At 39.0% G+C, this 27110-nt stretch overlaps 1 protein-coding gene across 1 annotated transcript in view; it reads right to left on the bottom strand.

Moving 5' to 3' along the window:
* Positions 1–588: 588 nt before the first annotated feature.
* The window catches only part of kcnj3a (potassium inwardly rectifying channel subfamily J member 3a), a 69279-nt gene continuing 42757 nt past the window's right edge, over positions 589–27110 (bottom strand). The window contains exon 4 of the mRNA XM_089133034.1: positions 589–2311. Within this exon, the coding sequence (XP_088989160.1) occupies positions 1719–2311 (593 nt within the window). The 3' untranslated portion in view covers positions 589–1718. The remainder of the gene's footprint in view (positions 2312–27110) is intronic.

The raw sequence follows: 27110 nt of genomic DNA, 5'->3' as shown, positions 1-27110 counted from the left end.
TATCTCTAGGGAGCGGTGCTCAGAAAGGACGCATTAACATGATTTAAACACCACCTCAACACTTAAAGGATAAGAGAATCAAGACTTTGAATGCTCGGTTCTACTTCACTGATTGCACAGATGCCGAACTTTACATTTAAAATCTAAAAGAATGGTGGTGATGGTGGTGGTGGGTGTGTGGGGTGTGGGGTGTGGGGTGTGGGGGGGGGGGGGGGGGGATAAAATTATCCTTCCTTTAAATCCTTTTCAATAAAGGAAGAAGGTGCAGTTAAGCCCAGGGTTATTAAAAGTTTAAGAGGCAAAATCAGATTTTTCATTCCTTGAATCTTCACTTGACTTATTATCAGGGAATAATTTAATAATGTGGATAGTGGGACGTAGGACTTATATTGAGCCCTAAAGTCCTGAAAGCACATCAAAGACTGTCAAGTAATATGCTACAAACTATTTGCTGTCAATGACATTGAAAATGTCCAGTTCTTAAGGTGAAAAGTGTCATTTTTGTGCCACTAGTGACACCAAATTTAGAGGTACAATTTATTAACAAAATATCCTCCACTGAAGGAGTGTGATTAAAAAAAAACAACGTTTTGTGCAAGCTGGGTACATTTTTTATATGTTATTGATGAAATGAAAAATACATTCACCATTGTTGTGCAAGAAAAAGAATGATTAGGTTACAACTGGCTCCCCATACCACAGAACCACAATATTTTCAGTGAAATCAAACTAAGAATGGCTTTTTTTTTTTTTGGTTTGATTTTGATCTTGATTTTGGTATTCATCAGCCATTAAATTATTGCTCTGCTACAGTAAATGGGATAGTTAATCCAAAAATGGAATTTCTATTCTCATCTTCATTCAAACCCATTAATATGAAGGAGAAAATGTTCAGCTTGGAATATAGTGTACATTCCTTTGGACCAATGTTTTGATTTCTATTTATTTTCTTCTTGTTTTAACTTTGACAGGCCCTGGAACTGCAGCATGGACTTTATGCAAATCATATACTTCTGTGTTTCTCAAAAGAAAGCAAGACAGATTTCCAACAACCTGAGGGAGAGAAACAAAAGCATTTTGGGGTGAACTATTCTAAATGAGGTGACAAATACCAGCTTTTACCAATTGATTTCCTATTTCTGATATTCTCAGTCTTAAAAAGCTCAGTAATGACAAGTCTCAGTAATTTTGTTTCTTCAGTGTTCATCAATAGCTTTACTATTCTCTCTCTCTCTCTCTCTCTCTCTCTCTCTCTCTCTCTCTCTCTCTCTCTGTGTGTGTGTGTGTGTGTGTGTGCACATGCATTGTAAGATAAGCTCAGTATAGTGGTATTATGGTGAACAACTTAACTGTATGACATGAGTAATCGCTAATTAGCCATGTAGGAGGAATTGTCTGATATATCACCATATGGCTTGGAGAAAATAATATTTGCTAACATTTCCTTGGCAAATAAATATGTACAGCTTGTCATGCCATAAGAGGGAGAGAAGTATTCTAACATGCACTTAAGGGTGTCATCCATACCAGATTGTGCTTGTAGTAACAACAATCTGAAAGAGTCTCTTTACAGCATATGAACCCACCACAGGAACAGATGTTCTAAATTACATTAACCTACATTAGTATCATAAATGGTGTATCTATCTATATATACACACACACGCGCTAAATATCTTGAATCATAATTTGACTGTTGCTACAGAAAAAAAGTTATTCTATGTGAAACGATCAGAATTCATCTTTCGGAGTTTGGGTGGCAGGTGTCCGTCCATGCGACCTCCTCCCCCAGCCATTCTCTGAAGTTTCGGCGGCAAGTCTGCAACCGACTTGCTGATGGCCTCTGTGGAAATCTTAGTCGCCTTGGTAACCTGCATTTCCTCTGAGACCCCAGGCACAGAACTGATGCGTTGGAGCTTCATGGGCAGTTCGCCAAGGCTGTATGTCATCTCTGATGTGGTGGAGCTCATTCTCAGCAGCTTCCTGGGCAGCCCTTCTCTACCTGTCATTTTCTGTACCTTGGTTGGTAATTTACTGGTGTTCTCTAGATCTTCCAGCAGCTCCAGACAGTCCGGGGAGCTGTCCTTCTCTCTACTGTTGCACAGTGATGGGGCCATGAGTGGAGAGGACATGAGTAATGCCTCATCCTGCTCCTTTGCGCTGTAGGGAGGTGTGGAAACCTCAAATGTAGCGTGGAACTGAGAATAATCCACTTTAAAGAATCCCTCCTCCAGAGAGATGACCGGGAAGAATCTGTGGCCCCAGAGCACCTCGTCCTCCGTGTACGATGTCCGTGCTTGACAAGTCATGCCTTTGACAGATGGGAGAATGAAAGAAATGGTCAGGGATTAATCAATCAGATAGAATTGGGAAAGGCATTGCTTTACCACAAAGTATCATACGCAACTCTCTTGATAAGTACAGTGCTTGGAAGGCCTAACTGTGTTGATATTCCTCAAAATTTCTGGTTGAGATTGGTTCTAAACCAAAATGTATTAAACACATTAAACATGTTAAGATATATTGTGTATAGACATTTTTTTTTTCAGTAAATTTGTACTTTTGTGGTTTGACAGCTTAAAGTAAATGCTATAGAAACTGCATAATATAAATCACCATTTTTAATCTTTGAGTTTATGCTACTGCCCCTTAGGGATGCATCGAAACAGATTTCACGATTACCCATGATTTAAAACGTCACGGTTAATTAATCGTAAAGGCTCGCCTACAAAGAGTGTTTCTGTTGCACAGAACGGGACTGTTGCAACTTGCACAAATCGAAAGCAAAGTTAATCCAGGTGGACTCCCGCAAAATAGAAATATCTAAAAAATAAAACAGCAAAAAACAAATAGATTGTTATACATCTACTACACAAAAGCAACAACAGCAACAACTGAAATAAAACAAAAATGATTTACAGATGCAAGCCTAGGCAGGGTTTCTCTTTATGAAATGCTTTTACAGGTTGTGCAATTTAGCCAATCTCAGGTAAATGATTTCAAGTTGATTTCTTAAAGGTGCCCTCTGGCATAAAAAATCAAATCATACACCATATTCCATACCAGATGGGGGCAGTATACCTCCAGAAATACCTCCGCGGCCGTGCGCACTCTCATGTCTTCAAACAACACGAGCGAGCGCTGTTTTGCTCTCTCTCCCTCGCGCGTATTAATCAAATCATTTGACATGATAGTAAAAGGTTGGAAGACCGCAGTTTCACCTGGAGCATTTGGAGATTTTTAGAGATTAGAGACTCAATGAACAACATCTCAATACTAAATTATAAAGGCCGTCTCATAGACAAGCCTGTGCATTTCGACGATATAGGAAAAATAAAACCCTGGCTATTATTTCTAGTTCTATGGTATTCGTTTTGTTCATATTACATTTTTATCATTAATTTGAATTAATTTGACAGACAGCATTCCCTGATGTGGACCAAGCTAGCGCCTTTCAGAGCTGCCAACTCTCACAAATTCACCGTGAGACACACAATTGACACTTTTCCCACACTCTCAAGCCACACATCAATTTTGTCATTCACAGAAAAAGGACACGGAGACCGATAGACTAAACAGAGCAAGTTAGTTATGATATAAAAAAATCTCAGCTCTCAGATTCTGTTAATTTTATTACGCAATTCAACAATAAATACACTTTTGGCACTTGTAAATGTTACACAGCAGATCCCTAGCGCACGTGAACCGATCATCTCTACTAGCTAATGGTAAAAGAACACGAACACTGTTGAAAGCTACAGTAGCCTATGTTACAACTTACCAAAATGTATTCCTCATGCATAATATCGACCAATCATTTTTTTTTAACTCTTCCCTGAACTGAAATGTAGTGGGCCGTTTTGGTTACACTTTATTTTGATAGTCACTTTAGACATTCTACTAATTGTAAGCAACTTTTCAACTACATGTCAAGTAACTCTCATTAGAGTATTAGTATATTATCATGGATTGTCAGTAGACTTTTAGGTTATGGTTAGGTGTTAGGCTTTGGGTTTGGAGAATAAGTTTACTTGTAGTCGCCAAGTTACTTATAGTCAGTAGAATGTCTGTTGGGGGACCAACAAAATAAAGTGTTAGCAGATATTAAGCTGACAGTCAACTAATACTATAATGACAGTTAGTTGACATGTAGGATAGTTAGTTAGTAGAATGTCTAAAGTGGACTATCGAAATAAAGTGTTACCCAAATCAATAACATTTAGGGGGAAAAAAAGTTTGAAATATGTTAAATATAATTTAAGACACTTTAAAGGAGAACTCCGGCGAACAATGAACCTTTGGTCTAATAAAACGTCGGTACCTAGTCAACCGTTCTCTGAAATTTGTTTTCATGATAATTGAATGTAAAGTGTTGTATCTCTAAAAACTGTTTAGCGTATAATGCTAGTAATGGGGGCATTGACTAAGTAAAAAGAAATCGCTAGTTTATACCACTAACAAGGCTCAAAATAGCCCCACACTAACGCAGTAACATAATGAGGCTCCATACATGCAAAACGAAGCATTAGGAAGTTTGTAAGTGTACAGACCGTTTAATAAGAAGATATTTTATGAAGACAGTTCACTTCGCGTTCACAGACAGGAGCCATCTTAAAAAATAGTCTCGATAAGTCGAACCACGAACGTCGTGCTGAGTGATCTGAACTCTATGAAGTTCAACGAACTTCTAAACTGTATGAATGGCGTTCGGGGATCGACTTATCGAGACTATTTTTTAAGATGGCTCCTGTCTGTATACGCGAAGTGAACTGTCTTCATAAAGTATCTTCTTATTAAACGGTCTGTACACTTACAAAGTTCTCAATGCTTCGTTTTGCATGTATGGAGCCTCATTATATTACTGTGTGAGTGTGGGGCTATTTTGAGCCTTGTTAGTGGTATAAACTAGCGATTTCTTTTTACTTACTCAATGCCCCCATTACTAGCATTATACGCTAAACAGTTTTTAGAGATAAAACTCTTTACATTCGATTCTCATGAAAACAAAACTCAGAGAATGGTTGACTAGGTACCGACGTTTTATTAGACCAAAGGTTCATTGTTCGCCGGAGTTCTCCTTTAAGACATTTTTTTTTTCAGTTGGGGGCAAAAATAAGTGGTCTTTTGCCTCTTATGGAAAAAAAGAAACCTCTCACTGATAATTGCCTCGGTCACAATAATCCATAAATTTAATCTTGTAAGCCTCACTCTATTGTCTCACAGTGCGTAAGCATTCAGGCACCATCGAGCCAGAACAAATAGAAACAGATTAAGAAAATAAGATTAGTTAAATGTTGCTCTCTCTGTCTCTATGTGTTGTTGCTCTCTCTGTCTCTATGTGTGTTGCATGCTGGCAGCGAGGGAACAGAGTTTGGCATGAGTGAGCTTGTTGTGTTGAAGTTTACTTTTTTTTCCATTTTTCGTTTTCTGGAATCGTGTCATGATTATTTAGGCTGATTTCGATCAGTGAGTGAGGTAAATTGGGAAAAATGTGGGAGATTTATTGCAACTGACATAGGCTGACATTATTATGGCTGTAAATTCCTGCCTGACGCATCTGTGTCAGTAGAGGATTGCCTGGTGGCTGTGAATGCTGAAGTCTGTGGCATTAATATCAGATATTCCTCTTTTATGAATGAGGCAATAGTTATTTTCCAGAGTCAAAGCCAAACGGTAAATTATTTAATAGAGAGCAGCTTAATGATCAATGAAATGCTATTGCCAATTCTGTCTCTGTCGAGTCCATCAAAGCCCATCTAACCCCCCGTCAAATGAACCCCCGTTTGTTAAAAATGTAAAACTCGAGGAAATACTTCAGAGATATGGTAAATAAGTGAGTCCCATTAAGATGGTTACACTCAGATGCAAAAATTCCTAACTTAAACATGTAAAGTCTATTCGGCTCCAGGTTGTCTTGATTCAGAATTCTCAGAGGAATCCTATGAACCTGTAAGCGAAATTAACCATAGAGGGAAAGGATTACACATTTTTTATTAGTTTATTCATTTATCATACGACTAGATGAAAAATTCTAAGACAGCAGATTTTAAACACAGACTGAACCGACAGAAAGCAGCTGTCTCTGACTCGGTGCGTTTGGGCATAAGTATCAAATTACATTCATAATCAGCCTTACTGCTTAAGGCTACAGGTGGAGGATTTCAATAAGGATGACAAGGAAAAATATGATGGCAATGATGTGATGTAGGGGAGAGCGAGGCACAACCTAGCGCATTTGGGTTTTGGCTCAATTAATTAAAAAATAATTAGGTTAGATTAATACTTTTTTACACAAGCAACATACACATCTCTGCTACCAATGACCACTTAAAGTTTTTTTCTAGGACCATTTTCGTACAGTTGCACTGAAAGTGACAGAAGTGCAAATGTTACAACTTACCCCATATGCGGGGTTAATTGTAACAGAGAGAGGGGTTAGTTGTAACACTTGTGTGTAACACACTTAATTCAGTACAATTTTATTTGTATTGTTTGATATTGTTTGTGCATCTATATAGACAGATATCCATCCATCCCTCATCCAATCATCCTTCTATTATGGATCAATATCATGGATAGAGACATAGAAATGGGCTGCATAGTTTTGCAATAAATAATAATAATAAATCAAATTATAAATATTGTAATTGCAATTAAATTAGATTTGTGTGTGGCAGCTGCATATTCAATTATTAATAATAATAACAGTAATAATAATACAAATGAGCTTAAAATAAAAATTTAAAGGGTTTATTGCATTAATAACAGGCCATATTTTTAATAAATAAAGAAGTTTCATTCATGGTACACTAAATTTAAAAAAAAAAACAAATTCCAACATTGTTTATGAAAGTCTAACAAAGTTAAATACTCAAACCTGAAAAGTTGTGTGGCTCCGTTTTCATTTGATTATCATTGTACACTTGGGGCCCTATTTTAACGATCTAAAACGCATGTGTCAAAGCGCAAAGCGCAAGTAACTTTGTGGGCGGGTCCCGGCGCTGTTGCTATTTTCCCGGCGGGATAAATGCCTCTTGCGCCTGGCGCAAATCTAAAAGAGGTTGGTCTGAAGTAGCTTCATTATTCATAGGTGTGGTTTGGTGAGAGAATCAAAGTGTATGCGCGCTGTGCAACCGCTACATTATGGCCAAGCATGCGCGCAGCGCGCTTAAAATAGCATTATGAACAACGCGCAACACGCCAGTGACTTTAGACCATGTTTTTTCTGGTCAGTGGCGCAATTGTTTTCTGGAACTGTAAAATAGCACCAGGGAATGTTTGCGCCGAAACACGCCTCCTTTTTGCGCCGATCCGCCCAGGGAGCGCACGTTCATTTCCTAGTTTACTGACGTGCGTCTTTGGAGGGAAAAATCCCGCTTTGCGCGCGTGCAAAATAGGAATGATACATGCGTTTGTGTATAAAGTCATTTGCGCCGGGTGCAAGATAGAGCCCTTGGAGGCTTAGTTGTAACACTCTGTTACAAACTAACCCCGCTGTGTATTACATATTTTAAGCCAAGCTAACAGTCGGTAGGAATTGCTGACAATTTTTCAAAACGGTGCTATGTTTGAGCCAAGTAGACAGTGATTAAGGCAATATAAAGTTAGATTTGGAAACGTACAGTATACACCCAACTCAGAAACCGAAAAAAAAACCTATGATGAAAAAAAATACTTTCATGGTGTCAAAACACTCTTTGTCCAGTATCTTCACGAAATATAATCAAAACTTTCCGCAAATTTGCGGGAGACCGTCTTCTGGCAGCGAGAGAAAAATAGTGGAAAGACAACCTGCTTGATCCTGACGAACTATGTAAATGGTCCGTGTTACATTTAACCCCGCATTAGGTTGTGCCCTGCGCTCAGAGAATGATTTTGAAGGTAGGACTAAACTTTAATCAGTACAACAGATTAATACTGTTCTTGACAATACAAAAGGACTTCACAAACCCAGTATCGAGTCGTACTTTTCAGATTTAAAACTATTTCTGATATCTTGTACTGTAAGCAGAAGGCAACCTTTGATGAGCTTGATAGAACAAAAACGGTACCGTCTTAAGCTTCTCTTAAGAAGCTTCTCGCTTTTAATTATATTATGATAATGAGGGCAAGTATAGTTGCATAGCTGATGACACTCTGGGGAATCCCTTCAGCGTCAGCATTCCTGAAGCTCCTGAACTTAGTCCAATCTTGATAGGTGATGGCGCCGAGATGGCATCACAGCTGTTGTCAGCTTTCTGATCTTCAGCAAGCTCACTCTGTCTGTCCGAGTCTTATTTGATGTTGTTTGTCTTGTAGGAAAACATGAAAATGGCGAGTAAACAGCAACTTTAAGAAAACTTAAAGTGTGTTCACCCGTCCTTGTTTTATTCCGGATGGGGATGCACCCAATCTTTGTAGATATAGAAATAGAAACTGAGTTGGTGTGCCTCATGTAACGCTGTTTCCAAGGAGACCGCCAAATCTACAACTCTCTGTAATGTCAGCATAATTCACTCTTCAAGCCACACACAAATCTCTTGCAAAGTGCATCATCCAAATGTCCCCCATTTTCACAGTTTTCTGACAATCCTCTAACCACTGCAATATAGTGTGTCACCAACTTGCCCTCCTCCTGATTGCACCTGTGGAAACGCAAACGCTCCACAATGGCCAGGGGCTGCGGAGACAAGTGCTGCCGTCGTGTGTCTGTTATGTGCTTGAAGTTGGTCATTTCTAGGCTGGATTACTGCAATGCTCTTCTGGCTGGACTCCCATTATATGCAATTAAACGTCTACAAATGATTCAGAGTGCTGCAGCTCGTCGAGCCCAAAAGGGCCCACATCACACCTTTCTTCATCTCTCTGCACTGGCTACCACTCGCTTCTTGCATTAAGTTCAAGGCATTGACACTTGATTACAGATAGACCACAGGCTAGCAGAAACCTATGATCGGTCAATGAGCGACGGCTCATGGTACCATCACAGAGAGGCATAAAATCACTCTCCAGAACATTCTCATTCACAGTTCCTTGCAACTGGAAAGATCTCCCCTCCCTAATCCGGAATGCCGAATCCCTGACAACATTCAAAAATCATCTGAAAACCCATCTCTTCCATGAGCACTTAATCTCATAAAAATATGCTTTAATTTAATAACTTTCCTTTTTCTTGATTCCCTTCCTTGTCTGGCTTATGCTACTCTAAGCGATGTCTGAAACTGTATTTTGAGCACTTCTTGCGTTGTTTGCCTATTCATGATTGCTGTATTCCTCATTTGTAAGTTGCTTTGGATAAAGGCGTCTGCTAAATGACTAAATGTAAAAGTAAAATCATAAGTGCACTGCAAATTTTTACTGCACTGTAAAACTTAACAGTAATATTTACTAAATTTACAAAAAGTCTCTCTCTCTCTCTCTCTCTCTCTCTCTCTCTCTCTCTCTCTCTGTTGCATGCTGGGAGAGGGTTGACGTGTTGGGTGAGACCTGAGCTGTGTCAATTCACTGTCTTATTTACAAGGCCCAACAAAGTATGGAGTTTTGGAGGGCACCAGGAGTGGACGGCCTCCCAGTTGACTTCTATAAGGCTTTTTGGATGGAGTTGGTAGCGGGTCTGCTGGAGGTACTCCATGACAGCTTTGTTGCTGTTGCAGTTGCCGAATAGCAGTAATCACTCTTATTCTCAAAAAGGGGGACCTTACTGACATAAAGAATTGGTGCCCTGTCTCACTACTTTGTAGCGACTACAACCTGCTTTCCAAGGCCTTGGCTAATAGACTGGCTGGGGTGTTGGATCATGTCATCAAACCTGACCAGGCAAATTGTGTTACTGTTAGATCTATTTTTGATAATGTTTCTTTAATTTGAGACATTTTTCATGTCTCTAAATGGTTAAATTGGCTTGTTTTCTTAAGGAGATCAGGAGAAGGCTTTTGACAGAGTTGAGCATTCTTATTTGTGGAATAATTTAACTAAATAATTTAAATAATTTGTTTTTTGCCAAAAATGTGTAGACATGATCAGAGTAATCTATAGTGATGTTAAGCGTACACTGAAAATAAATGATGGTTTATGCACTCCATTTCAGGTTCTTAGAGGTATCAGACAAGGTTGTTTGTCTGTAATGTTGTACTCATTGGCATTTGAGCCGCTACTTCAACAAATAATAAATAATTTTTGTGGTTTGTGTTTACCAAACTATAATAATAATAGTTTGTTTGTTAGTGTCACGTCTAGTTTTGGTTTTTGGTTCATGTAAGTCATGTTTCCTGTCTTGTCATGTGATTCCCTGGCCCTCATGTGTTTCCTGTAACCACTGTTAGTAAGGTCATGTTTGTATTTATGTTTAAGTTAAGAGTTAAAGTATTTGAGTAGTATTTGATATTATTTGAATAAACTGTGTTTGGGTTCTCCAAGCTTGCCTTTGCCTTTTTTTTTTTTTTTTTTTTAGAATTTTTCTTTATTCATTTTCATAAAAATTTCATAACATAATTTGTGAAGTCAGACTATGTTTTTACATGTGTGCTGAGCAGAGAGCTGATAGAGTTATATTTTCTTTAGAGGTATGCAATGTTCACTTACACAATGGCGGACTATACGCTTGTGTTCGTGCGGCAGAAGCTACTGAGCCTATTAGCATTATTAAAGCAAAATCTTCTGCTCCTATGCTACTATGGTGAGCAATCTTCGTCTTCACCTTGCTGTCGTGTTGGGTTCGTAAAGAGCACACGAGGTTATGTGCATGCTCCAAGTCTTCCTCTCCTTGTTTAGTGTATCTCTGTGGCAGAAATACAGCGCCACATACTGGTCTGACATGTATACCACATTGTTTTCCCTCGGTTTCAGTGGTTTCGTATGTACTCATATATTTCTTTAAACGATGTTGTGTTAACAAAAAATAAATAAATAAATAAATAAATAAATAAATAAATAGAACGAGAAAAAAAAAAGATTGGATAGGGAAAGTTCTGGCTTCGTGTGGATGTGGCCTGAGGCCTTAGAGGTAAGGAAGGAGAGAAACCCATAAACCAAAATGGGGAACAGAGAAATCTGGAATGACCTCCTCTCAAATAGCCTTATTCTTATATGCCTGTGTTTGTCTCTGTCTGACACATTATACATAACAAATCTTTTGGCAAAAGTAACTGGCTTCCGTGATTAAACAATAAGAGGGGCAAGCAGGATTTTTAAATCTACAGACCTCATTACAGTCAGCTTATGCTGATGATATTGTAGTAATTGTTGGATTTAGAGTGTTGGATTTTGAGCATTATCTTCTGCAAATGGTTATTTGAAAAAAAAAAGTGATTCTTTACAGTTACTGTCTGATGGAAAACCTTGCCTTACTGATGGGTTGTGTTGGGGGAAGGCAGGTATGACATATTTAGGAGTTTATTTGTGGGTTGACAGTGTGTTACAAAAAAAAAATGGGAGTGGGTGGAAAAAGTTAAAGAGTGCTTGGATAAATGGAAATGGTTATTACCAAATATATATTATAGAATGGGCTTATTCATATTTTTAAGACTGAGAATTCTTATTCTGTCCACTGGCTAGTACAGGAACTGTTGTTCCTTGTGGCCCATTTACACAACATACTGTTATTTACCGGGGTTCAGTCCCTCATTTTGGGAATCCAAAGTAGGCCTCATTTTAAGCATGTGGAGACAACATCCAAGCATTTGGTAATCAGATCTACACCATGGTGTTCTGTTCTAAAAATGAGTAATGATGCAAAACCTAAATGGAGATCCTTATATAGACCACCATTATCAAAGAGGTTAGGTGACAATGGAGAATTCTCCATGGTGCCATTGCAGTGAATTTATTTATATTGGTGATGAATCCAGAAGTCTGTCCAAAATTCCCTTTCTTTCTTCATAGATAAACTGTTTTTCATGCTTTTATGTATTGCTTTATATAAGAACCTTTATTTATGAAGTTAAATTAATTGCTTTTTAGGCTTAACAAAAGTTTTTGTGTTTAGACATTTTGAGTATTAAATGTTTTCAGAAAAAAAAGATATGTCATGCCTGTCATGCCTGAGGCATTCCCCATACATTCGACGTATTGTCTCGTTCCCTGTTCTCAGGGAACATAGGTTACAGTCGTAACCTGAGACGCTTTTCTTTAAACAAGGTTGATTTAATAGAAACTTATAGACCTTATGCACCAGAGAAACGTGGGCGTCGTCATCTTTAGAATATTGTCTTTGAACTTCCGGTTTCGTGGTCGCTCTGTATATTTCTATGGCATCGCTGTCCAGGAGTAATTAGCTGGTGAAATGGATTTAAAGGATTTAATGGATTTGTAGAGTTAACAAAAGTTATCATGAGTATTGTAATGTGTATCATAAGCATTGTAAAGCAGATGTCTTAATAAATGTCGACCGAATGTCGAAATGTTGACGGAATTTTTTTACGAGCAGTTCATTCATACCTATGCAAGATCGTTGTTAAAATACAGACTGGAAGTCAAAAGACAACGAGCGCAGCACTGAAAAGGGGTGGGGCTACATAAGGTCTATAGCATCAACGGGAGCAAAAACCTTTGTTTCACAACCTCATAGCTCGTGGTCAGTCTACCTCGGATGGTTTAGACATTAAGTCTGATAATCTAAATCCTTATCGAGAAATACTGTTGACCGTAAGTTCTGTATTCCTACTCTGCGTTCCAAGAGCAGGAAGTGTGACATAGGCCTATGGACTTCATTGGGTGCCAAACGGTCCAAGGTCCAAATGACAGTTTCAGTGCAGCTTCAAAGGGCTTTAAACAATACCAGACAATGAATAAGGGTCTTATCTAGCGAAACGATCGGCCATTTAAAAAATAAATCAAAAAGTTTAAGTTGCATATAAGTGTCATGGTTTGGCGTTTGTTTCTTGTTTCTTTTTTGTTTCTTGTTCCTGTATTTGTCTGTCATGTGATCCCCTGTTCTAGTCATGTGATATTGCTTTGTGTTCACTTTTCTGTTGTGTCATGTTGTCATTGGTTGATTGGTTAAATGTTCACAGGTGTCCCTTGTCTCATCGTTAGTCCTGTATGTATTTAAACTCATGTTTGGCCTGTGTCTTTGTTGAGTATTGTTTGTTCTATGCTCTGACTCAACTATCTTGTTGGCTACTCTTGGTGTGTGTTTCAGTTATAGTTTCCTTGTCATGCTTTTGTTTTGTGTTTATCTTGTTTTGGTAAGAAATTACGTTTGGGTCCTCACCTCAACTTTCTTTCAGTGGACTTAAACGTTACAATAAGCACAAATGCTCGCCTTGCTCTGTTCTGTGATGTGCATTCATTCATATAGCGCAAGCCATGACACTACAACTACAACACTGTGTTTCTATGGAAACCTTATCTTGCCATGTGCACACGCATAGCTCTTGCATCCAAAGCTGTTCTCTCATACACATATGCTGATGGTCCCATTAATAAACATAGACTGTTTACCTCAAATCTATCAGTCTGAGGGTTATACAGGACAGTCTGAGGGTTACAAATTAATTAATGACCTTGTCAGCTATAACATGTATAACAGCAGAATTATTTATTCTTTTTTTTTTTTTAAATCAAATCAGCCCTGTGTCGAGTTCTCCTCTGACTACACATGCACAACATGATTTCATTTCTAAACTACCCAAAGATGAAACTCAGTAAACAACACAAATGTATTTTTCATAGACGAAAAGGGAACTGTATAAAATTAAAGAATCAGTAATAACTGCTAAATGAGGACTTCACATGTAAAAAAAAAAAAATTGAAGAAAAACCAACTAGAGCTAAATAAAGTAAGCAGGGTCTTTATGTGTGTGGTTAAAGGCGAATACATTCAGCAGTAAAATCAGTCAGCAGAGGGCACCCTTGCCTGATCTCATTAATGAACTTTGGAAACTTTACTGGTGTTTATACTAAGTCGAGCTTCATTACTTCATTAAATTCAAATAAAAATATTATTTTAGAATGAGTTCAAGTGCATTGCTGTGCAATACATATATTAACATACATGTATTTTTTTTCTTTATTTGTTGCTTTCTTTATTTCTTTAATTATGTATTTTTGACAATAAACTCTTAAAATATGTGTGTACAAAATCACTAATGCAGAAATAACCAGGCATTACTCACTATTCAATGAAAGGCAGTGACTGGAAAGTGTTTGTATTATCTTTTAATTAACAGCTGGAAATTAAGGTGAATGGAGCTGAGACACAGGAATCCAATTCTTCACACCCTTAGACTAAAAGCTGAGGGATACCCTTGATAATGTGAGGTGGAAATTCAGTATTTTGGGATTAAAGAAGGGGAAAAAATCCCAGTGCTTCTCATGCAGTGACCTGGCATGAAAGTTAACAAACACTAATCATTTCATGAACAAAAATACACAAGACTGAGGGAGATGCTCGGCCTGCATCTCCTTTTTGCAATACATTTATTCTTCCACTAATTCTGTTTGAATATGAGTTACACACACAACCATCAAAATATATACATTTCCACAAGCAAAATGAGGTTCTATGGTGTAGAGTAGACCTACTGCATGGTAAGTAGGGTTGGGTATCGTTTGAATTTGAACGATTCTGATTCCGATTCCTTGTTTCGATTCCGGTTCCTAACGATTCTCGATTCCGATTCTTTTAAGAGGCAGGGTCAAAAAAGTTTAGCTAACCTTGCTAACCAACGGCCTTTCTGAAGGAAATACTCCTTCTGTAAAAATACTCCTTTTGTCAAAAATTTTGCATTTTGCTGAGATTTCGTTATTTTAAGAAAAGTGAAGCCACACTTTGGATCACCGACGTAAGGTACTCATGTTCGACTCGCGTGGTTATGCCAACACTTCCGGTAGACGCTTCTTCGTTGGTGTTGTTCAGCGGTTTCTTCTTCCGCTCGGCGGACTGTGAATATCGAAACTAGGAATCGAAATTTTAACTTTTGAACGATTCCGGGAAAAACGAAAAGTTAGTCTCGGTTCCAATCGATACTCGATTCTCGATACCCAACCCTAATGGTATGTGTGGAAATAAAAAATTAAGATGAATGTAGGGAAGGTTACATTACTGTTACACACACACACACACAGAGAGAGAGAGAGAGAGAGAGAGAGAGAGAGAGAGAGAGAGAGAGAGAGAGAACAACACTGCCGTCCAAACACCAATCAGAGTCAAGCAAATCATAGCACAATGCAAAGAAACCTATCTGGAACATTGGAAAGAAGAAACTAAAAGCCAAAGTAGACTAGAATGTTATCTGACCCTAAAAAGAGAATATAAATTAGCAGAATATCTCTCTACTGTCAGAGATAGAAAGCAGAGACAGATCCTAACCAGCTACAGGCTCAGTGATCACAAACTGGCAATTGAAACAGGAAGACACAAAAAATTGTGGCAACCAAAAGAAAACAGAACGTGTGATCACTGTTTGACAGGTGAGGTTGAGACGGAGATGCACTTTCTCCTAAAATGTGAAGCGTTCAAAGACACAAGGGACCTTTACTTTAACAAATTTAACTATATAATCCCAAATTTCATAGACCTGGATGACATTTCTAAGTTAAACTTTCTCCTGGGAGAAGGAGACAAAACTTATCTTGCTGCCCAATATATTCAAACATGGCACAACCTGAGGGGCAGTGAATGAGTGATCGACACACACACACACACACACACACACACACACACACACACACACACACACACACACACACACACACACAGATATATCCAAATATTGTGTTAAGTGTTTATGTATGTATATGTGCATGTATGTGTATACATATATATATGTATATGTGTGTGTATGTATATGTATATATATGTGTATAGAGTATTTGTATATGTTGTATATGCTTTGGCAACATTGTTTGAAAAACTTTCATGCCAATAAAGCCCCTTTGAATTGAATTGAATTGAATTGAGAGAGAGAGAGAGAGAGAGAGAGAGAGAGAGAGAGAGAGATTCATATGAGAACATCGGCCTGTCCTCATCCCAGAGGTTTTAGGTGAAGTAAAGTGTAAGAAATACGAAGAAAAACCAAAGCAAACCAAAATAGTGATGTCACGAGGCTGATTTCATCATGATTACATATTCTTTCATGATTTCATATTAGAGGAGGAGAAAGGAGAAAAGTGGGGTAAGCAAATTATATCTTCACTTCAACTTTCAACAAACACATGGATACATCTCAGATGTATTTATATATATATATATATATATATATATACTGTATACTGTATATATATATATATATAGCAAGACTATTACAAATTATTAATTCAGTTTGCAGTTATCATGTGGGACTACTGGAATATCCATTTTTGCTGTAGTGTGTTCCCACTACTAAACAGAAATACAAGCATTTTTAACAAGCATTAAAGTCTTAGTGATATTTATGATTATAAATTATTTATTATGTATTGTGATACTACATGGAATATTTGTTCTTAAAATATTTATTTGACAGGTCGCAGGGCAATTGAAATAAACTACGACTACCTGGGGGGTGAGGTGAATAGAAATATTTAAAAACTGAGAGTGAACAATGTTATTATAAATTACTCAATTACAATACAAGTTTAAATTGCAAACACAATGTTTACATAATTTATTAAAGCACATGTATTATTGTTTTCTCTCTTTTTTCCATGGTCCTGTCAAAACAGGAGCTGTTTACTCGTGATCTTGACTTAATTTTCTCATCAGAAAAAGAAAAATGTACATCATTCACTATTTCTCCTGTCAGCCACAAGCCAATGAGCATCTCTAAAACATGATTCTATAACCATGGAGAGCTCCCTGGAGCTGGTTGACAATGAAACTGACCACTTGTTCAGAGTCACTATATTGTTTATGGTGACAAAGTTGTACCCTCTTTCTAAAATGATGTTGGAGTGGCCTATCACTGATCACCATTTAAGCTTGAGTTATCAATGGTCAAAGTAAATACTAGTTTATAGTGTATCCCTACATATTTAATTGATGAGTTAGAAGGAGTAATGCAATAGTAATAAGAGTGTTAGGAGTCTACAGACACAATTTTTTCTAAATGTACTTGCATGATTTTTTTTGAGAAATTTGTTTCTATGGCAACAGCAGTATTGGACACCACATTGGAACTTGTTTTATCTTTTTTTCTCTTCATTACTGTGTTAAGACAACAGATCTGCCTCATTGGTATAAAACCTCATTCTCATACAACTTGAAGAGCAAGGGGGACCCTCCATGTCATGGTTCATGAATTCACTTACTCCTTCTTGCCTTGTATTGTTGTGTGTGAAGGTGGCCGTGGTCACTGATCACTACTGCTGATCAGCAATACCTAGCAATACCTAATACCTCACAGTTTCTGTCTTGTGCTCATCTGCCTGTCTTCAAGTAACTGTGTTGCACTTTGGATTCTGTGTTCCAGTTCCGTTCACTCTGTCTTCTTCCATGGAGGAATTATTGTCTAGTTCCAGAGTCCGTTCGGAGATTGTGTTGGACATCCTTCATCCCTTTACCACCACGGGAGACTGGGTTGTTCATCGGCAACCCTGCGCTGCCAAGAGCGATTGTTCCCGGACACTTGCATAACTTGTTCACTCATTATATTTCAACTGACTTGTCTATAATAAACATCCTTTAACTTGTAACAGAATGATCTGACCAACCATGGATTCAGCAAGTACACCTGAACTGAGTGAGTTCCTTTCCTGAAACACAGTGAGAATTGATTAACAGGAGGAGAACCTGACCATCACTGGATGTAGAGTGCAAGCCTTGTTAGTGCAGGTGTCCAAGCTCACCCAACAAATTCAACAACTACTGGTCCCACTGAGCCACCCCCAACGCCTGTTCCCCCCACTCTTCCAGCATCCATCCGGCAGCCACGCCTACCCACTACTGAGCATTATTCTGGTGAGCCAGGTTGGCAGAGCGTTTTTGACCAAATGCTGAATGTCTAATGTGGCTTTTGTGCTGACTCTGTTGTCGGGGTGTACGGCTCTGTGGGGAACGGCAGTGTGGGAGAACCAACAGAGAACCAACATCTGTCTCTGATTACTCGACTGAGTTTCACACTCTTGCTGTCGAGTGCCACTGGTACTAAGAAGCGCATTGGGACATGTTCCTGCATGGGCTGGTTGATCGTATCCAGAGGAAGAAATACAATTTTGGATCTTCCCAAGAAATTGGATGGACTTATTGAGCTGACTCTAAGAGTGGACTCTCGTCTGCATCGCCTGGAGCAGCGAACACGTACGACCTTGGTTCCAGGGAGTTTTGAAAGTCCTCAAGCCAGTGGCAGCGATAGAGGACTGTGCCTCTACTGTGGTGGAGCTGGTCATTTCCTGAACACCTGTCACGTAAAAGACAGGGCCCGGCAGTAACTATGAGGCTCTTGTCGGGTGGAATCTCCACGAAAAAGACACTCTCCTCCTGGTAAGACTGGTATTGGAAACCCACCATTGTTAAGCCTTATTGGACTCTGCAGCCGAAGGGAATTTCATGGACTTGACCGAACATGATTTCTGTTAATGCACTTAATGGTCAAGAACTTCCCACTGTATCTTTCACTACTGGCCGTTTGACACTCATCACATTAGGCAATCATACTGAGGAACTCTCATTTCTTCTTCTGGCCCCGGGCTAGTGTTGACTGGGGACACAATTCTGTCTCCGCTTGGAGAACTCAATGCCTTCGAGCGGTTGCTGGGAGCCTCTGTCTTCACAAAACTGGATTTATGCAATGCATATCATTCGGTTTGCATCAGGAAGGGGGATGAATGGAAAACCACGTTTAGCACCTCCAGGGGCCATTTGAATATTTTGTTATGCCGTTCTGGCTGTCCAACTCCCGGGCAGTTTTCCAAGCACTCGTTAATGACGTGCTGAGAGATATGGTAGACCAGTTCATATATGTCTTCCTGGATGACTTATTGATTTTTTTTTCTTCTTCTCTCCAGGAACACTTTCAGCATGTCATACGACTGCTTCTGAGGTTGCTAGAGAATGGGATTTTTGTCAAGGCCACGAAATTCGCTTTTCATGCACAGTCTGTTCCTTTCCTATGTTACATCATCTCGTCTGATTGAGTGCGTCTCGTCTAAGGGTGTGCGTATGTATCCTGATAGTTTAAGGCTGTGGTAGATTGGCAAAGTCAAGATTCCCATAAGGCCCTACAGAGGTTTCTGGGGTTTGCCAATTTCTCTGACAGCCTTGTCCTACCCCAGAACGATGTTTAGGTGGTTCGATACAGCCAAAGCTGTATCGATGAAACGACACCAGACGATGAATAAGGGTCTTATCATGCGAAACGATCGGTTATTTCAAAACTTATTCCAAAAATTTTACTTTTCTAAGGACAATTGCTAGCATTGCTTTATTCTGTGAGGCGCGTTTGTAACGTCACGTAATACGTAATTACGTTCAAAAGGTCACGGGCGACGTAGCCGGAAGTACAGAGTCAGTGTTTTCAAGTTGAACGCATAGGTTGAACGTGCAAACTAACTCAAATGATGTTTACAAAAAAAGGAATTAAAGGTAAAACAACGATGTCGGACGATTTTGATTCTGTACTTCCGGCTACGTCGCCCGTGACCTTTTGAACGTAATTACGTATTACGTGACGTTACAAACGTGCCTCGCAGAATAGAGCAAGGCTAGCATTTGTCCTTAGAAAAGTTACATTTTTGGAATAAGTTTTGAAATAACCGATTGTTTCGCATGATAAGACCCTTATTCATCGTCTGGTGTCGTTTAAAGACATTTGAAGCTGCATCTGGAACTGTTATTAACTGTCTTTTGGACCTTGGACCGTCTGGTTCCCATGTAAGTCCATTATATGGAGAAAAATCCTGGAATGTTTTCATCAAAAACCTTAATTTCTTTTCGACTGAGGAAAGAAAGACATGGACATCTTGGATGACATGGGGGTGAGTAAATTATCAGCAAAAGTTTTTTTAAAAGTTAACTAATCCTTTAAGACAGCCTTCGAAGGGGCAATGCCGGTTGACCACAGAGTCGGTTGTTTGTGCTGGAGTGGTTACGTTCCTACGTTATTCGATGGGGTCATTGCTCCACGCAAACCACACCAGCTTCTTGGTAAAGCAACGATTCTAGTGGCCATTAATGGCTTGTGACATTCCCAGTTTGGTCGTGGCTTGCTCGGTTTGTGCCACTGGTAAGAAATCCCATCAACCCCCAGATGGGTTACTCCGCTGTCTGTCCCTTCGAGACCCTGGTCTCACATAGCGCTAGATTTTATCACCACCCTCCCAAGGCAAAACAGTCATTTTGACCATAGTGGACCTGTTCTCGAAGGTGGCTCATTTTATTCACTTGCCCTAATTATCCAATGCCAAGGAGACAACGGTGATTGATAGATCACGTCTTTCGCTTACATGGCCTCCCAATGAACGTTGTTTCCGACAGAGGGCCCTGATTTGAGTCCAAATTTGCACTCTTAGAAGAAATGGTTCTATTTAGAACCAGAAATAGTTCCATCCCTGCTTCATTTATGGAACTCCAAAATGGTTCTATTTAGAACAATTTTTTTCTTTTTGGTAAAAGGTTCTATTGGCCAAGTATGGAACCCCATGGTTCTATATAGAACCCAGAGGAACCCTTTTTTAAGAGTGTATATAACCTTTTAGGGATTCCAAATACGTAGCGCTGATAAAACCTTTTAAGGTTCTATATAGAACTTTTTCTTCTAAGAGTGTGGGGAGGGGTTTTGTAGATTACTGGGAGCCACAGTCAGTCTGTCTTCGGGTTATCATCCCCAGAGCAATGGCCAAACCAAGAGAGCCAACCAAGATTTGGAGAGAGTGTTGCTATGTTTGGTGTCTAAGAATCCTAAGGCACACCTGTGCAATAATCATGCTGTCCAATCAGCATCTTGATATGCCACACCTGTGGAATATCTGATGGAATGGAATATCTCATCAAAGGAGAAGTACTCACTAACATACATTTCGACAGATTTGTGAACAATAATTGAGAGAAATAGGCCTTTTGTGTACATAGAAAAAGTCTTAGATCTTTGAGTTCAGCTCATGCAAAAACAAATGTGTTGCGTTTAAACTAACGTAACATACACATTCTGTGATAAAGTTTGCTAATTAACTTACAAGCGAAATTACATTTATGCGAGGGACCTGTGGCGTCATGTTTACTTGTCATACAGGTGCTTCTGTGGCAAATGTGAGAAGATGGCTAACTTACAGAACAAGAACATATATGCAGTTTTTAATACAATATCTTTAAAAATATATGTATTTATAAACGTATGGTTACACACTATACAAACAAGGTTTAAATTATATACACATACATTAAGGTGGCCCTTAAGTGTAGGATTTTTTTTTCTTCGTTTTTCTGCAGCCTGACCACCCAGAGTTGTTCCATTTATGCTAAAAACACCGCAGAAAAAAAATGGGGCAAAAATATTAATATCTAGAGGTAGCTCAAGAACATCAAAGTTCGCTGTTTTTGTAGGCAATTCTACAACAAAATTCTTTATTCTAAAACATTTAGCATTGAGCATTGTATTCAGTACTACACACAGTTTGCAGAATGCATCAAATTACGTAGCCTATTAGTTGATCAAAGTTCAATGTGAGTACAATAATAATTATTTAACCAAATATGTCTTACACAACATACATTTGACTATTGTAAGATAACTGATGATACGCATCTTTTCACAGTTTGCACAGTTCAAAGTCAATAGTTCAGAGTTTCTTCACACCAAGCAGCGTTGATTTCTTGGCATCTGGAAATTGAATTCGGTTTTGCTCAATGACTTGCAGAGCATACTGCAGCTGTTCTTCACACCTAAAGCGCCCGGATTGTGATGCATCTTGGATGAGCGCAACACCACGTTCTGCATGGTCGTTTGTTACCGCCAGACTATTGATTATTGCCTCTGCAGCTTTGAAATCATCTCTACTGTTCCATGATTCAGGATCTTCAGACAGGAATGCATCAGGTATACCCAGCATTGAAAACAGGTTTCTGCTGGACTTCGAGACAAAGTTATCGAGCGTTTTCTTTTTTATAGTCAGCATGTCCACTTGAGCGCGTTTCGGTGGATCCTTCTCACTGACACGCTCTTCTAATGCTTTGAGAATTGCTCGCTTCGTAGTGAAATCCACCTGCTTATCAAACAGGCTGAGAAGTATCAAATCCTCCGACAAGTACCAGAGATGCCCAGCTATCTTACGTGATGTATCTGTACTGATGTCTCGATCAGGATATGAGTGGAGTGACTGTAGTAATTGTAGATCATTCCTAGGTGCGGTGGCAGCCACAGGTGCCTGAAACCAGAACTTGATGTATATCTTGGCAAGAAATATGTTAAGACGTAGCAGTCCATGAGATTCGCGTGCCGTCAGCTTGAACTGGGATCGGAATAGCCAGACCTTGATGCTGTATATGGCTTTCGCCATCCAGCGAGCTTGATGCATTGGGCCTGGGGCTCTGAACTTTGTATCAGGTGATTTCACTCCCATGAAGATTAGCATTAATTTCAGCAGCTCTCTATAATCATCTCTCGGCTGAATATCCTGCAGCTGCTTTTCACAGAATGCAATGACTTCATCTCGGATAACAGATAGCTCAGATGAGGCAAAATCATCTGAAAATGCATCGTCATAAATTTTCTGATCAATGGATGACCATTGTCCTTGAAAGCGCTTGAAGATGAGGACTTCTGGTGCCTTGCTGGGTCCCATACAAACTGCAAATGCGGCAGCCAACACTAACTCCAATATATGATGCCGACAACCAAAATGTAGAAGTGGCCGTCCAAGCAGCTGCTCTAGAAGGATACAGGCTCCAGACAGTCTGCCAGTGTTGGAACTGGTCGTATCAAAGCACATAGCACGAACAAGATGGTCCAGTCCCCATTCTCTGATGGCATTGTAAACTGCCTGGGCCTCTGCTTGCCCTGTTCCTGTGGAAATCTTTGGAATGGCCAAAAGCTTCTTTTCCCCCATTGTTGAAACCAGAATGGGCAGCCTGTTCACCTTTTCTTTACCTGTTAAGTCAAGCATCAACTTGCCATCCCAGTGGACCGTTAGCACCGTGCTTGGTATGTATGATTCTACAATGCCAGTGGCGGTTGCTTTTCTGTGTTTTCGACGTTGACGCTGAATGGTTGACCTGTTTAGAGCAAGAGCTTCTGGGTCTTGTCCGAGAGCCTTGGCAGATTCGAAAACAATCATCATGGCAGCCCTGTCACTCAGTAAATTTCTGTCAAGCATTGCTGCCAGAGGAGCTGATATAATGTGATGCCGACCCCGTTTCCTTGGTGGTGCACCAGGCCTACTTGTGGTGGATAGTCCAGGATTTCCACTGTCCGATTCTGATGAACTATTCTCGGAATTATTGCTGCTGCTGCTCTCCAACACAGCTGACTCTGAGAGAATACTTTTTTCTTGCTCAAAACGATGGCGTTGGCTTTGCAATTCATCCTGCTTCTCCTTCTGCTTCTGGTGCTGCAGCAACAACACTTTGTCGAAACCCAACATGCAACCAGGTTGTCCTTTTTTCCGCTGAAGTTCGAGGAAGAGCTTATCCTTCTCTCTCTCTTCTTTCGAGTAAGTCTCTGCATCGATTAGCTCAATAGCATTTGCATGTGCAATGTCAAACAACCCTGCAATAATATCTGTGAAAGTGGCTTCGTTAGCCCGTTGAGTTTTTGTTTGGCGATTCTTGTTCTTTTTCAACCCTTTCCAGTCACAAAATAATTGCTCAAGTTTTTTAATGGAGTCCTGTCGATGCTTGACCGGAATTCTTGCCCAGAGCCAAAATTCTTCCACTCTCTGTATGGTATTGTTTGCTGCTGCTCGAATATCCTCTTTCAGAAAATTGTGACGATGTAAAAAATGGCCGAGAACGATGGTCCCTGTGGGTAGCTTAGTCCCTTCAATTCGTTCCACATGGCTAACGAGATAATCTTGCGAGCGCGTAGCAATAGTCCCTCCTGACGCCATTGGGCTCTGCTGCTTGCGATGTGCTGAAGTGCCGACAACCACAAATCACAGCCAGTAATGACAAATACTTGAAATAAGTCACAAAAGTGGCAAAATAACACAATTTATGCTTCTGCAAGAAATGCGTAGAATATCTTTTGTGCAAAATAGGTGTTTAAAATATTCTGGCTGACCCCCTAGCGTCAGTTTTTCAAGGTGACAGTTATTTAGAATGTGTCACTTTATGGTTTCCATGGTGACGCGTCATTGCTTGTCACATGACACACCGCAGTGGCAGCAACAACAGAGCTGAATGAATGATGATCTGCTTTTATGTAATTTTTCCTTTTTTATTTAAAAATTTTCACAAATTTGTTAGATATGGCATGAAATATCTGATATTCCGATAGTGAAATATATGCTTGTGGAAATGTTTTGTTTTTTAAACGCCTTTATAACGATCGTATTAGTTGAACTGTATGCGCCGCCATCTTAGTTTGTGCCGCAGACGCATTTCAGAGAATCGGATCTGTTGGATTTACAACACGTGAATTACTCCACTTCTCACGAAATTCATAAAAGTGAGGTAAACTGGGAGAAGAATAGAGTAAACTTTAAAGTTACTTACTCAATGCGTATCTGATACGAATAAAACTAATTATAATGGAAAGGATTATTATTATTGCCTCTTCCTTTGACATCAGTAATTTGTTTGTGTAATTTACAAACTCTGACATTATATTTACAAAATGTATTTTTTTTAGCATTTATATGTCTGAAACCTAAAATAAACATTATTGTGATCGTACGTGCAAAAGGGTTAAATAAGTATGTAATTTTACTAGTTGAGATAAAAATTAGGCAAGTGGTAATTATCACAAATTGAGCATAATAACTGATAATACAAAACTTCAACGTCATCGAGCCACCTCTAAATATTGTTCAAATGACCTCATATTTTGCCTGAATTATTTTTTCATGTATTGGAACAACATGAGGGGGTCAGACAATTATAAATCAAAACTTGAAAAATAAGGGCCACCCTAACATACATCCTACGACGACAACAACTTTAGACGCATTTGTTATTGAATTGGCTAACATCGACTGAAAAGACTATTTGCTCAAAAATCATAAAATACACTTACTGTTACTGGATGTGACGGTGGATCGCAAACAGTAGATGACGATCCACACTTGAGGATTAACTTTTAAGCCACAACAACAGGATTAACCCACGAGTCCACGACAGAACACTTATGTTTCCAAGAGACATTACTGGCTGTCGTTGAAACAATGGAGGATGATGTGTACAGATCACCGAGGGCGGGGTCTAGGCCACAGCCACACTGTCAGTCAAACCCCTTGCTCACTTTCTACTTCACAAAGAGCTGAATCTCAGAACAGCTCGTTCTGAGACAGTGCACATGATTTATTGAGATTGTAAAAAAAAACACTGGGTGGATTTTTATCATTCTAGGGTGGTTTTGCTCTCACACTGCCAACACACATTTATGTTCAAACACCATGTAAAAGTGAATTTTCCATAGAGGTGCCCTTTAAAGCTTTCTGTAGCCTAGTTCTCAGGTCTGTGAGGCAAGCATCGCGGTGTTTCGCTTCATATATGAGACGCGCTCCGGTTCACGTGCGTTCCTCTGTGTCCTGATTATATTGTCTGATATTTTTTGTTGATGAAACATTTATTAAAATGAAGATACAATTTATATGAAACGAAATTTACAGTACAAGCTTTACAAGTGTTCAAAATCATGTCTGACCCACTCCAAATATTTTCCGATATTGGGCAGCTTTTGAATTTTGATCCTATCTTACTCATCTCATGCGTTCCCTTTTCATAGCCTACTCAACATAGATGAAATAATAAAAATGAGTAACATAATATTATTAAACACAAATGTGAAACGTAGCCTATGTTTATATTATGTTTTTTTTTTTTTTTACTTATATTTTTAGCATCACGCCGCTCCGCTTTGCTCACATGCTATGTAGCCTATACATGTGTGTGTGCATGTACTGGCGGGGTGCCCATCCCTTTTTTGAATATCGTTATCATTATTGATCTTTTTTTAATAAATAGTTTTTTCATGCATATGTAGAAATTGGTACTATTTGTTAAAGGTTTGACACTTTACTAAAAATGACTTTACTAAAAATGATAAATGGATGGATTTATAGCATTTTGGAAAAGAACTCCTCATATATATATATATATATATATAGGGAGAGAGATGACCTTTTGATATCTATATAGACTTTAACAATTCAATCCATGCCATAACATCAAATCCCACTGTACATTTTATCTCATTGTGTTGCTTGTTTCACTTTGAAATACAACAGATTATGGAAGTAAAATAGGTTGCGAATGGAAATTCACATTTCCGTTAATAATAAATGCTCCGGCATATGACACATTAACATTTGACTTCATGTAATCTGCTGAGCAGCCCTCAAGAGATGAGCAAATTGCAACTCTCCCTAATGTGTCCCATTCAAAACCTTCTTTGACAATGGAAAGGAACACCTAAAGTGCCGCTTGTTTCTACATTAAAAATGCTACTGATTACTGCAGCTTCAAACCCAAACCTTTTTTATTGGAGTGGTTATCCTTTTCATTTATGTAAAACCGAGGAAGAGAGAAAAGGTTTGTATGTATGGTGTCACTAGTATAGGCAGAGAGAGATACAGAATAAATGAGGTTGTAGATCAAGTGAGGTCAGAGAGAAGGAGCGAAAAGAGCATTCTTTTTCTCATTCCCTTTGACGAAGGCTTTTCCAGGGCTCTGACAGGCGTAGCATAACAATGGGTCAGAAATAGCAACTATCTTTCCCAGAGGATCACCTCACAAGGAGCCACTCCAGCAAACAAAATGTTCATGAGCCCATGTGTTTATCTGCAATTGATTGAAGTGCTCTTCAGAGGTGTTCAGACACAATCAATCAATAGTACTGAAGACCTAAACACAAAGGCTACAGTTCTAAATTGACCAGGGGTCAATTCAGACATTTATATGATAGTCATCAAGCAATATGTGACCCAGAATGCCACAGTAATTAATATACATTTGTTTTATAACAAATTTATATCTAATTGTTTGATCTATGTTTCAGGTTACGGTTTCACGCCAATGATGCACCAGAAACAGAAAAGTTTTTCCCTTGTATTTTTTTGCG

Source organism: Pimephales promelas, chromosome 7 (assembly GCF_988280905.1).
Source record: "Pimephales promelas chromosome 7, fPimPro1.hap1.1, whole genome shotgun sequence".
Lineage (NCBI taxonomy): Eukaryota > Metazoa > Chordata > Actinopteri > Cypriniformes > Leuciscidae > Pimephales > Pimephales promelas.
Note: the sequence above shows the minus strand (reverse complement) of the source record. Positions and strands in the feature narration are given on the sequence as shown.